At 40.7% G+C, this 13,880-nt stretch overlaps 1 protein-coding gene across 10 annotated transcripts in view; it reads right to left on the reverse strand.

The window, feature by feature from the left end:
* MARK1 (microtubule affinity regulating kinase 1) overlaps positions 1-13,880 on the reverse strand; it is a 104,426-nt gene that overhangs the window by 15,774 nt on the left and 74,772 nt on the right. For 7 of the 10 annotated variants that reach the window (XM_061625159.1, XM_061625153.1, XM_061625157.1 and 4 more), the window contains exons 10-14: positions 9,006-9,105; positions 7,938-8,050; positions 6,316-6,490; positions 4,229-4,422; positions 592-692 (exon numbers count right to left, since the gene is read on the reverse strand). In XM_061625159.1, the coding sequence (XP_061481143.1) occupies positions 592-692; positions 4,229-4,422; positions 6,316-6,490; positions 7,938-8,050; positions 9,006-9,105 (683 nt within the window). The remainder of the gene's footprint in view (positions 1-591; positions 693-4,228; positions 4,423-6,315; positions 6,491-7,937; positions 8,051-9,005; positions 9,106-13,880) is intronic. The other 3 variants (XM_061625160.1, XM_061625155.1, XM_061625154.1) reach the window with 1 other exon arrangement.

The following is a 13,880-nucleotide window of genomic DNA, read 5'->3' on the forward strand; positions in this document are numbered from 1 at the left end:
AGACAAGCAAGCTCTTAGAAGCCAGGAGGCTGATTACCTGAACCTGTCTTATGGAGTGGGATTTAAAAGGTAGCTCGTGACTGCAGCGGGCTGCTGACTACAACATTGGTTGTGACCTCCACGCAAGAGCCAGCTTCCAGAATCCAGACCCTCGGACTGAACTCTTGGCTCACTGGACCCATTTCCACCTTGGCTCATTTCCCCCTTTTGGACACTGACTTTGGTACGTGTGCTCAGAAAGGCTCCTCTGATCTTCCCTCGTCCAGTTCCTGTTATCTGCTTAGCCTTGGAAGATTTACAACCCAGCTAGCTGCCAGCTAATGAGTTTACAGTCCAGCTATCACCCTTCCAAAGCTGACAGCAGCCTGAACGAGACAGATGCCTGTGAGTTCAGATATATCTAGCTTTCCCGATGAAGACAACAGCAGAAGACTTTTACTGGTTGGTAAACAGATTGGTTCCCCTTAGCCTTGTGGGTTTCCTTTCCCCTCTCCAGCTGCAAGACCTGCTTAGGGTGAGTTTTGTTCCCCAGGCTTCCTAAACAATGTTAAATGTCTACATGAAATGTTTCTTTAAATCCCATAACAGTACCTGTTGTCTTTTCCATTCTGAATGGCAGAATAGCGATCTGTAGAGCGTTCACAGACATAGGTGTTTCTTCGTGTCATTCCAGTCCCCGAAAACACATTATTCTAGAGAATATGGGGACATGCAATTACAAGTAAAAATACACGACAGAGTAAGAAAGCCTAAATATATAGGGCATTATCATATGAATATATTCTTTCATGGGTTTTGTCTTCCCACATTATTTAGTTATGCACTTTCTAATTTAAATGTTGCTTTTTTATTTATTCTAACAAATGGATTAAAAGGTACACGCGGACACTATCAAAAATTAAAACACTTATAGGGACACTGACCCTAGACAGAAAAAAAAACTATTTTGATGTGTCACAGTTTTAGCAATCAATAGAGTGGAGACACAACCAGTTTCTCTGAAGAAGAAAACTCAACAACTGCCCCCACCCACAGAGAACCCTGGAATTGCTCTTCCACTGCCCCATTAAGCTAAGCAGGGTCAGGTCTGGTCAGTGCCTGGATGGGAGACCACCTGGGAAGCATATGTAAGCCGCCTTGGGTTTCTATCATGAAAAGAAAGGCGGGGTATAAATGTAATAACTAACTAAATAAATAAAATAAATAAATAATTCAAAAAGCAGCTGGGAGATTTAGTAAAAGCATGTTAAAGGAAAAAATAGTACAGGTGCATAACCTTTTCCCCACCTTCAACAGCTCTCAAAGAAAAAAAACCTGAAAAACAATTATGTATGAACAACCTAGGTCTCCTCCTTTTAAAAGGCCAAATCCTCAAAGTGCATTTTTAGTTCATGGGATCCTGAAGAGCACCTTGGGGTTTCTGAGCTGGTATTCCCCCCACCCTACACCCAGTTCTTTCAGTCCCTCCTCATAGAATTTTGTTTCCAGTCCCTTGATCATCCTTGCTGCCCTCCTCTGGACCTGTTCCAGTTTGTCTGCATCCTTCTTGAAGTGCAGAGACCAGAACTGGATCCAGTACTCAAAATGAGGCCTAACCAGTGCCGAATAGAGGGGAACGATGACTTCTCACGATTTGGAAACTATAGTTCTGTTAATGCAGCCTAAATAGCATCTGCCTTACTTGCACCCACATCACACCAACTGTTGGCTCATATTCAGCTTGTGATCAACAACAATTCCAAGATTCTTCTTGCATGTAGGATTGCTCAGCCAATTATCTCCCATCTTATAACTCAGCATTTGGTTTCTTTTGCCGGGGTGTAGAACTTTGTTTTTATCCTTGCCAAATTTCATTCTGTTGTTTTCAGCCCAATGCTCCAACCTATCATGATCACTTTGAATTTTGTTTCTGTCCTCCAGGGTATTAGCTGTCCCTCCCAATTTTGTGTCATCTGCAAATTTGATAATTCCCTGAACTTTCTCATCTAAGTCATTAATAAATATGTTGAAGAACACCCAGCCCAGGACTGAGTCCTGCAGTACCCCACTCATTACCTCCCCCCAGTTTGAAAAGGAACTTGAGTACAATTCTGTAGCCAACTGTGGATCCACCTGATAGCTGTTCCATCCAGCCCACATTTAGCTAGCTTGATAATCAGAATATCATGGGGCACTTTGTCAAAAGCTTTGCTGAAGTTAAGATATATTATGTCCATAGCATTCCCACAGTCTACCAGGCAGTTTACCCGATCAAAGAACGAGATAAGATTAGTCTGGCAGGATTTGTTCTTGCCAAATTCATGTCAATTTCTAGCTTCTTTGTTTTCAAGGTGCTTACAGACTGACCACTTTGTAACCTGCTCCAGGATTTTCCCAGGGATTGATGTCAGACTGACTGGTCTGTAGTTCCCGGGTTACTCCTTTTTGAAGATATGGACAACGTTAGCCTTCTTCCAGTTGTCCAGAACTTCACCCATCCTCCATGATTTCGCAATGATCATAGACAGCGGTTCTGAGAGTTCTTCAGCCAGTTCCTTCATTACTCTAGGACGCAGTTCACTGGGCCCTGGTGATTTGAACTCGTTCAAAGTGATTATGTGTTCCTTGACCATATGTCTATTAAACTCAAACTGCAATTCTGCCCCTTCAGCTTGTACTTCACATTTGCCAGGAGCGTCATAGACCCACCCTCTTTTGGGAGAAGACTGGGCCAAAGTAGGAACAGCGCATTTCTGCCTTTTCTTTGTCATCTGTTATCATTCTGCCATCCTCATTGAGTAGCTGAATCACCATTTCTTTTCTATGTCTTTTACTTAGTATGTACTTGAAGAAAGCTTTTTTGTTGCTTTTAGCATCCCTTGCTAACCTCAACTCATTCTCAGTTTTAGCCTTCCTGACACCTTCCCTGTAATTCTGTGCTACATGTCTGTACTCTTCCTTTGTGGCCTGGCCATCCTTCCATGTGTCCTTTTTTTTGTTTTCAGGTCATCTCTCAGCTTTTCATGAAGCCACATTGGCTTCTTCTGTTGTCTTCCCCCTTTTTTCCTTGTTGGAATTATTTGTAATTGTGCCTTTAGAATTTCCTTTTTGAGAAACTCCCACTCATGTTGGGCTCCTTTTCTCATTAAAATCACATATACTGTTTCAGTATATATGTATCTCATGAAGACTATTATTGAACCCCATTAGAGCTGTTCTCTCAGTTCCTGTTTCTGTGCACAAGCCTTCATCAGTCGTTACTTCCAAGCTTACAGTCTCCCAACCCCTTAGGATTCCATTTAAAGCCCTCCTGGTGAAGTTCTCTCCTTTCCCTCATTAAAAAAGGGTGGGGAGGACAAAGGAAATTGTGTGAATGATGGATGCATACAACTGCATAACATACTGCACTGTTAACTGTGGTGGTAGCATAAAAGCATTCTGATCTTCTCACCTCTTCTACAGAGAGGCTGCTAAGCCAAGTGTATGAACTAGGCCAATGACTCTATTCTCATGTGTCCTATTTTCCCCACCTTGACAGCTTATGCACTAGAGAGACATGATTAGTGGTACTGAGATAAGTCAATGTAAGCACTGGCAAGAAAAGAAAGCTCTTATATCCTCGCTTACGGAATCAAAGACTTCATTATTATTTGAAAAGAACAAGTTTCCATTATTAGGATCTGCCAAATCCAAAGTACCAGCTATAAATGAATAAGTGTCCTGAAGGGAAATGCAAATTCATACAGCCTTGGGCAAACAGCTACTACTATTATTTGCTAAGTGCCTTGGATAATCTTTTTTCAAAGGTGAGAACATTGATTTCAATAATCAAACATTCATATCTTGAACAGGTAAGCTGCTGTTTCAGTTTTTATGTATCTTTAAAAAAAAGCAGGGCAGAAGTAGCAATCAGGACAAAGAGAGAAGCAACCAGGGCAACAAGAGGCAATGAGCACAATGCAGGAGTACCCCAGAGGGCACTCCACCTGACAGTTGCTCTCACTGAGAAGTGTCGGGATGTAAGCTTTACTACAAAGTCCTTCCTTCAGCAACCCAGTTGCCAACTGTTGCACCCAGCTATTGCACCACACCTGTTTTTTAAATGTCAGTAGGTACAGGACATCTGGGTTTTTGAGTCCACGCTTATTTGCATATGCCAACATGAAACAATTTGCACAAGAGCAGTAACTAGCCAATACAATATGAACACTTGTCATTGACTCCACCAATGAACAAAGATCTTACTTACACTTGGAATAGTAGTGGATTTTTTCCTTTCAGGGCCCACGAGTGGACTTGCTGCCATCTCACCTTTGGACCCAACTGTAGTGCTGCTCAGTTTACGTGACACATCTTTATCCCATTCCTCTTTGTGTTCACTCTCCACACTGTTTGCCTGAGCTCTTTTTGAATACGAGACAGCGGGAGGAATCGATGGTCCAACTGTTAAGCAAAGGTAATGTCGGTAAGAGGATGCTCTCTGCATCACCTTCAATCAGCCTGAAAATTATTTCTACTTGTACTAAAAATAACATCCAAGGAACTAATACAAATAAGATGCTAATGCTACTTTACAAAACAGATATTGTGCAGAGAATTTACCTGAAAACAAATGAGTCATCAGTGCCTTGAATGCATAATTTTACACATCATTGGCTTCATATTTACTACTTGTTCCCTATTAATTTGGTACATATATTTACATATATTTGTTAATATATGTAAAGGAAAGCAATACAGGGGTATACTTTAGGGATACTCAACTGGCTTCTGTTCAGAAGCCTTCAATGATTTAGTTTGCTGCCACCCCATCTGTGGATCCATAATATAAGAATTTCTCTATTATAACCAATCATTTTCCCAATGAAAGAGCCAAAAATGCAATCTAGAATTATCACAAACAATAGCAACTCCATGGTACACATTAGTTATCACAAACATACATAGAACCTCTTCAAATAACTGTGCAAGATTCATAAATAGAAAATAACTAATTGGCTGTTTTTAAAAGCATTTATTAACTTTAAGAAACTCAGTTTTTCCTCTTTTCACATGCTTCACATTACATATTTCCAGATTATGTTAGTGGAAGCTGATAATAAAATATTTATAGACCACCCCTCATCAGGGCGGTATACAACAAAATTCACAAAAAGCAAAAAAAAAAGAAAAGCAGCCTATCAAAACAAATCAGAATATACAAACATAATATTACCATGCTGTATTTCCTTTTCAAGTCATTTAAAAAAATTAAACTAATTTTGTACCCTTTTTTTTCTTGTGGAGATACAATGAAAAATGTACAGTTGCTAAGTAAAGAGCAAACTTGTTTCAGCCTTCCAGTATCCTGGCCAATGAGCACCAAGGTACTGGGATAACTGATAGGTATTGATACATAACTGTACAAAACTTTTGTTTAATGTTTAATACTATTAAATCCATTTAAACATATTAGGCAACCTACATTTAGGTTCCATCTGGTCTGCAACATTCTCACCTCTCCCGCCCACAGTGTACTCTTTGGCCCTGACCACAAAATTGCTGGCTACAATGTTAGCTGCTAGATAAAGGAAAAGCAGAAGATGCCTCGATTCCATTCAAACATTTTTTCCTCCATCACATAGATGACTGGTGCTATGATGCACTTCATTAAGAAACTCCTTGAAGCATCTATCAGCTATTTATTTATTATTATTTGATTTGCTATGGAGGGTAAGTGAAGAGAGAAGGGCTTTCCAGTTGTTCCTGGTCTACCTGAGTGTAGTCTCTGACTTTCTACATCATTACTCAGTTCTCTGTGCTGCAACAGTCACAATGTAGAATATCAGAAACAAGTTGTCCTCTCCATTACAGAAAGGCAACACTCAACAAACACAAAGGATTGGGGAAAGATTTATTTTCCATAAACAGCAGGAAACCCTCAAGATTCACACAGGGATCCAGTCTCCTGGGCTATGGCCAATGGTTTGCAATTTTCCTCAGGCACATGGTTGTTCTCTCTATGGAAATAAACCCATATGTATCTTCTAATTAAACTTCCTTGAAAAAATTACTGCACTGCAGGTATCCTAGCTCAAGTTTTAGATTCAAAGCAGTGATGACAAACAGCAGTTTACATTATGCAGATAGTTAAAATAGCTACAGACACTAGAATAAATGCAAATGATAATTAACACATCTGTCAACTAACCCAAACTATATTTAACACGGAAGGATCACATGATAAAAGCATCATGATGTGATTATGAGGCAGCACACAACTTATGCACTGAGAGGTGGCACTGCTAAACCCAGAATATATGGCACACAGCTTAAAATTGTATTTTGCTACTTTACTTGGTTGAATGCCATCCCCACCATGTTCACTGAACCGACGTTGTTTCTGATTGGCTGATATACTTCGCTGGACCTTCAGGTGAGCAGGAGATTGCATAGAACTGTTGTTGAGGTCACTGCTGGGTCGAGATCTTTGACTCAGGTTACTACTGCACAGGGACTCACTCCCCTCAAACTACAAGGATAAGTGACAATTTTTAGAAAGCAAATACATTTTTTCCTCAAAACATTCCTTACGGTCATTTAAATCCTTGTTTATGAGACAACTCATTTAAAGAGTTGTTTCTAATGTCACAAAATCAAGATAACATTTGCTACCACATTAGCTGTAATCTTGGCTGCAGACTGGGCTTTGTAGTCACCGTGGGACTATTCCTGTTGGGGGGGTTTTCACTTCAGGTGGCAGGTGAGGGATATCATTAATTAATTTTTTTCTTTTTTAAAGAACTCCCTGCAAGTGGAAAACCTACAGAATGTGCAGGGGCAGGCTAGCATCTCTCTCTGCCAGTTTTCTTCTACCAGGGAGCTTTTTACAGGGAATAGGCCTGGCTCCAGGTTTTGGAAGGACCATGGGCAGGCCGCCCTCCGTGGGCCTCCACTAAGTACTTAATGGACCCAATCGCTTGCTTAACTGTGGCTGGCAGAAACTGAGGGTGGGAGGCAGCACTGATCAGAGCTGTGAGACGTGACAAAACTTGCTGGCACCACCATCTTAAATGTTTTATTTTATTTTTATTATTTAGAAGAATTTATGATATGCTGAATCAAATAATTCCTAAGCAGCTTACATAAAACCATGAACTGTTTTTGGTTGGAATGGCTTTACTGTTTTACTTATTTCTATCATTGTTTTACTCAGGTTTTTTTAAACTGTATATTGCATTGTTGCAACCTGTCCTGTGACCTTGTGGAAAAGGGTAAGAAATCTTATAAATACATACATATAAATAAATGGGCATACACAACTTGTTTACATGCCTGGGCTTATGTTTTTAGCAGGCATCTGAAACAGCACAATGAGGATGCCTATCGAAGGTTAATAGACAGGGAGATCCAGAACACACGTTAGCCCTGTTCTTGATGTGTGTACAGCAGGGGTGGGGCCCGCATAACTAACAGTGAAGCTGATGAGTTCGGTTGTATGGCCCATGCCTCATATCAACCTCAGTCCCTGGCAACCACTGCCACAGGCAGGCAAGCAGCCAGCCACTGCAGAACTGGTAGAGAACCTTGCCTGGGCCCTAGCACTTTCTCTAGTATGCCATGTGCTGGCACTGGGCTAACATAGGAGAACTTTTAACAATGCCCCCACCCATATCTGAAGTACTAGAGTCCACCCTAGAACCTTAGGAGTTCACCACTACATTCTCCTGCATGTATAGACCTAGACTAAGCCTAGACTTTTGAATCCATGCTAGCCAAAAAGGTTGAGGTATAATTTCATGTACCCAACCTCCTGAGTACATATGCTTGTCAATAGGTATAAACTCATACACCCAGCATTCAAAAAAGTACATATGCTTATCAATAAGCATGTTTCTATGTTATGTTCAATCATTACAGATTAAAAATGTTAAACTCCTCCAAAACTAGCAGATGAATTCAAGCAATGATTTAATTACCTCAGGTGGTTTTCTGCCTAGGAGCAGGTAAGTAGCCATGACTTCATCATATTTTTGGTTTACTACAGAGTCGTGAATTTCATCTCTTGCAAAACCCATAGCGACCATTATATCTATCAAGAACAATACAATTCAGTTTTATTCTTGACAAAACTTATTTAAAACAGGTTATCAGACATCTGGCTTATTTTTCATCTACAAAATATTTACTTAGAGATGCTCTTAAAGGTCTATACACAACCAGATTTGGTTACTTAGGTGGATTTTTCAGAAAAAGATTGTCAGTAGGATAAAGTGGGAATCTAGTACACCGGTCACATATCTTTTTAAAAAATTAAAATCCACTTGACTGGCCAGTTTCAACCTTGTTCCACTACTATCTAGTAGTTCACATTTATAACACAACATAGCTTCCAGCCAAAACATGTAGAGCATTAAGTTCTACATAAGACAGAAGAGAATTAGTGTAAAGGGACTGACAATAGGTTGGATCACATATGACATTCCAATCCTCCAAAGGATGATCCAGACAATTCGAAATGTGATATGGGCTAGCAAGCTCAGATTCAATTTCTTTTCTTTTTAGCACAAAGCATAGCTTGCCATTACCTCTGAATTCACTTGCCCTCCAAACCACGACTGGAAATTATATTTAAACTGTGGTTTTCCTCCAGTTCTGGTTAGGAGGGCAAATGCAAACAATTGCTGAGAAGAGGAGGAGGAGGCTGAGCTTGCTTGACATTGCTGATTCTCGAAATCATGATCTCTGAACTGGAACTAATGAGTCATGTGAGATTCATGTGATAGTCATGTGGCAGGGGAAGAACAGGTAAAATGACGCTAAGATCATTCAGGGAGAGGTTCCATGGGAATTGTTCAACATTCACTACATAAGAAAATCTGGTACATAGGAACCAATCCATATAGAATTAATAAAACATTGACAAGTATTCTCCCTACTATCAATAAAAATTAATAATGAATCTGTGGCACACAATGAGGGAGAACACAATAAGAATATAGATTGGAGATCTTTAGAAGAGTGGGATAACTGTATAAAATCCTTACCTATTCTTTTGCTGTCATTAAAATCTGGTTCAGGCTCAGTGTATGGCTTTAATTCTTCCTCTTCATGACCAACATTCATCCATCGGTCCTTCATTATTTGCTAGAAAATGTGACAAAATGGAATCACTGTGCTGTTAACACCCACTTAGCGGGGAAATGTGCACATTTATTTATTTATATATTTAAAATATGAAAACTGTTTTAACAATGGTCAGTGGTGACTGCTCAGTGTGCAAAGGGTATCATCTTCAACTCCTGTTAAAAACCAAGAAAAAGGGTACTAGATGACTAGACACGGAGTTCCATCAATGAGGCCCCATGAACCAGAAGGCCCTGTCTTTTGTTGCTTCCTACCTCATCTCTCAGGTAAGAGGTACTCTGAGCAGTTCCTCTGAAGATCAAATGGGACCCAGTTACTTATTGAAGTGCATTCTCATATAACCAACCATCCCATGCCCTGTGGTCAGCTGGGGGGGGGGCTTGTTGTTCTGCTGGTATGCTTGGCTCGCAGTGCAGTGACACAAGACAGAGTATTATTCTCTGTTGTTGCTCCCCAACTGTGCAATTTCATTTCCTTTGAGCACAGATGGTGGAAACTCTGATGGGTTTCTGTTGCCAAATGAAAACATTTTTACTTTCCCAAACATTTTGGGTAAATCAGTAATTGCCACATAATGAACTTTATATTTTATTGTGCTGCTACATTTTATTTTTTGGTTTTTAATTTATTATTGTTTATGAATGTGTATTTTACATGATTGTTTGTATATTTTGTAACATGTTGGAAGCTGCCTTGGAATCCCCATGATATGATGAAGAGTTATCTACATACTTGGTGTATAAATAAAATACAGGGAAAGGCAGTCCTTCAGTATTCCTGGTCCCAAGTGATACAGTATTTTATAGGTCAAAGCATAATAAATAGTGACAAATATTTTCCCTATTATCAGTATAAATTTGTCACTGGATTCTGAACTAACTGAAGTTTCCAGAGGCCCTCTTAACGTGTATTGTAGCAATCCAAGCTAGATGTTATCTGGGCATAGATAACTGCGGCCACAATTTGTTTTCCAAGAATAGCCATAGTTGGGAGTACCATCTGAAGTTGGTTGAAGGCATACAACTTCTACAGTCGAAATGTTATTTATTTATTAAATGTGAAAAACAAAGTCCAGAGGGTCACATCACTCGAAAATGCTTGGAAGTTGTTTAAAAACACTATATTAGAAGCTCAACTGGAGTGCATACCGCAGATCAGAAAAGGTACCGCCAGGGCCAAGAAGATGCCAGCATGGTTAACGAGCAAAGTCAAGGAAGCTCTTAGAGGCAAAAAGTCTTCCTTCAAAAAATGCAAGTCTTGTCCGAATGAAGAAAATAAAAAAGAACACAAACTCTGGGAAAAGAAATGCAAGAAGACAATAAGGGATGCTAAAAAAGAATTTGAGGAGCACATTGCTAAGAACATAAAAACCAACAACAAAAAATTCTATAAATACATTCAAAGCAGGAGACCATCTAGGGAGACGATTGGACCCTTGGATGATAAGGGAGTCAAAGGTGTACTAAAGAATGATAAGGAGATTGCAGAGAAGCTAAATGAATTCTTTGCATCTGTCTTCACAGTGGAAGATATAGGGCAGATCCCTGAACCTGAACTAACATTTGCAGGAAGGGATTCTGAGGAACTGAGACAAATAGTGGTAACGAGAGAGGAAGTTCTAAGCTTAATGGACAATATAAAAACTGACAAATCACCGGGCCCGGATGGCATCCACCCGAGAGTTCTCAAAGAACTCAAAGGTGAAATTGCTGATCTGCTAACTAAAATATGTAACTTGTCCCTTGGGTCCTCCTCCGTGCCTGAGGACTGGAAAGTGGCAAATGTAACGCCAATCTTCAAAAAGGGATCCAGAGGGGATCCTGGAAATTACAGGCCAGTTAGCTTAACTTCTGTCCCTGGAAAACTGGTAGAAAGTATAATTAAAGCTAGATTAACTAAGCACATAGAAGAACAAGCCTTGCTGAAGCAGAGCCAGCATGGCTTCTGCAAGGGAAAGTCCTGTCTCAGTAACCTATTAGAATTCTTTGAGAGTGTCAACAAGCATATAGATAGAGGTGATCCAGTGGACATAGTGTACTTAGACTTTCAAAAAGCGTTTGACAAGGTACCTCACCAAAGGCTTCTGAGGAAGCTTAGCAGTCATGGAATAAGAGGAGAGGTCCTCTTGTGGATAAGGAATTGGTTAAGAAGCAGAAAGCAGAGAGTAGGAATAAATGGACAGTTCTCCCAATGGAGGGCTGTAGAAAGTGGAGTCCCTCAAGGATCGGTATTGGGACCTGTACTTTTCAACTTGTTCATTAATGACCTAGAATTAGGAGTGAGCAGTGAAGTGGCCAAGTTTGCTGATGACACTAAATTGTTCAGGGTTGTTAAAACAAAAAGGGATTGCGAAGAGCTCCAAAAAGATCTCTCCAAACTGAGTGAATGGGCGGAAAAATGGCAAATGCAATTCAATATAAACAAGTGTAAAATTATGCATATTGGAGCAAAAAATCTTAATTTCACATATACGCTCATGGGGTCTGAACTGGCGGTGACCGACCAGGAGAGAGACCTCGGGGTTGTAGTGGACAGCACGATGAAAATGTCGACCCAGTGTGCGGCAGCTGTGAAAAAGGCAAATTCCATGCTAGCGATAATTAGGAAAGGTATTGAAAATAAAACAGCCGATATCATCATGCCGTTGTATAAATCTATGGTGCGGCCGCATTTGGAATACTGTGTACAGTTCTGGTCGCCTCATCTCAAAAAGGATATTATAGAGTTGGAAAAGGTTCAGAAGAGGGCAACCAGAATGATCAAGGGGATGGAGCGACTCCCTTACGAGGAAAGGTTGCAGCATTTGGGGCTTTTTAGTTTAGAGAAAAGGCGGGTCAGAGGAGACATGATAGAAGTGTATAAAATTATGCATGGCATTGAGAAAGTGGATAGAGAAAAGTTCTTCTCCCTCTCTCATAATACTAGAACTCGTGGACATTCAAAGAAGCTGAATGTTGGAAGATTCAGGACAGACAAAAGGAAGTACTTCTTTACTCAGCGCATAGTTAAACTATGGAATTTGCTCCCACAAGATGCAGTAATGGCCACCAGCTTGGATGGCTTTAAAAGAAGATTAGACAAATTCATGGAGGACAGGGCTATCAATGGCTACTAGCCATGATGGCTGTGCTCTGCCACCCTAGTCAGAGGCAGCATGCTTCTGAAAACCAGTTGCTGGAAGCCTCAGGAGGGGACAGTGTTCTTGCACTCGGGTCCTGCTTGCAGGCTTCCCCCAGGCACCTGGTTGGCCACTGTGAGAACAGGATGCTGGACTAGATGGGCCACTGGCCTGATCCAACAGGCTCTTCTTATGTTCTTATGTTCTTATGTATCCTACTCTTCCTCCCAGAAGGAGCCCAGGGCCGCAAACAAAAACTAAAAGCACTCAAAAAAATCTTAAAAACAAAATACTTTAAAACTTATTAAAACAAAACTTCTTTAAAAGCATATTCAAAATCTTTTTAAAAAACAGCTTTAAAAACATCTTAAAAAGCAATTCCAACACAGATGCAGACTGGGATATGTCTCTACTTAAAAGTCGACAAGAAAGAGGAAGCTATTCAGTAGGCACCAAAAAGATAAGAGAGATTATGCCTGTCTAATATTGAAAACAGAACATTCAATCCCACTGTATAAAACAAAGGATGCCTCATATTCAGGGGGCAGTGTCACAGCCATGAATTATGTACAGAAATGACTTTGGGGAAGAGTAGTAACTCAGGGAAAGCATAGGCTTTGCATGCAGAAGGTCCCCAGTTCAACCCCCAGCATCTCCCCCTAGAAAACAGCTGCAAGTCACCGTATACAATTCTGAATGAGATGGACCAATAGTATGACTTGATATATTGACTTGATTTGTTTACAGTAGGGCCCTGCTTCTCGGTGCCCCACTTTTTGGCATTCCGCTAATACGACGCCAGCGGGGTGATCAGCTGGAGGGGGGGGTCTGGAGCTCCCCGCACTCCAGCTGTTCGTGCCGCAGAAGGGGAAGATCAGCTGTAGCGTGCTACAGCTGATCTCCTCGGCGGTGGTCAGACTCCCGCACTCCAGTTGATCGTGCCGGAGGAGGGGAAGATCAGCTGTAGCGTGCTACAGCTGATCTATTCTGGCGCGATCAGATTCCCCTGCTTGAGCTGATCGTGCTGGAGAAGATCAGCTGTAGCATGCTACAGCTGATCTCCTCAGGGGCAGTCAGACTCCCGCACTCCAGCTGATTGCACCGGAGGGGAAGATCTGATCTCCTACTCCTCTGGTGCAATCAGAGGGTTAGGTTCCAGACGCCTGCGCTATAGCTGATCCGCTTTTGGCGGTTTTCGCTTTCCGGCAGGGGTCTGGAACCTAGCCTGGCGTATGAGTGGGGCCCTACTGTAAATTGTATTTTTAATAATTGTATTATAATATATTGTATTGACTTGTTTTGGACAAATTAGTTATGCATATAAGAAAGCAGCTTCTTATTTGCATAACTAATTTGTCCAAAACAAGTCAGTAATATAGTTTTTGCAGCCTACAGACTATTTTAGGCTGTCCATTCTTTCACCTGAAAATGTACAATTTTTCCCGCCATCCAAGCAAATATTATCAATACATTGACGAGCCAAAGATAATGCTCTTTAAAATTTCATAACAATGGAAGGCAACTGCTTAAACTACTATTTAAAGTAGGTTAATAGATTCCATCCATACCGACAAAATGCTGAATCAATAGCAAACATTTGTATTTTAGCTTTCACGTTGGAGCAACAAGACAAAACACGTAATATCTTGGTTCACCT

This window comes from Rhineura floridana, chromosome 4 (assembly GCF_030035675.1).
Source record: "Rhineura floridana isolate rRhiFlo1 chromosome 4, rRhiFlo1.hap2, whole genome shotgun sequence".
Classification (NCBI taxonomy): Eukaryota; Metazoa; Chordata; class Lepidosauria; order Squamata; family Rhineuridae; genus Rhineura; species Rhineura floridana.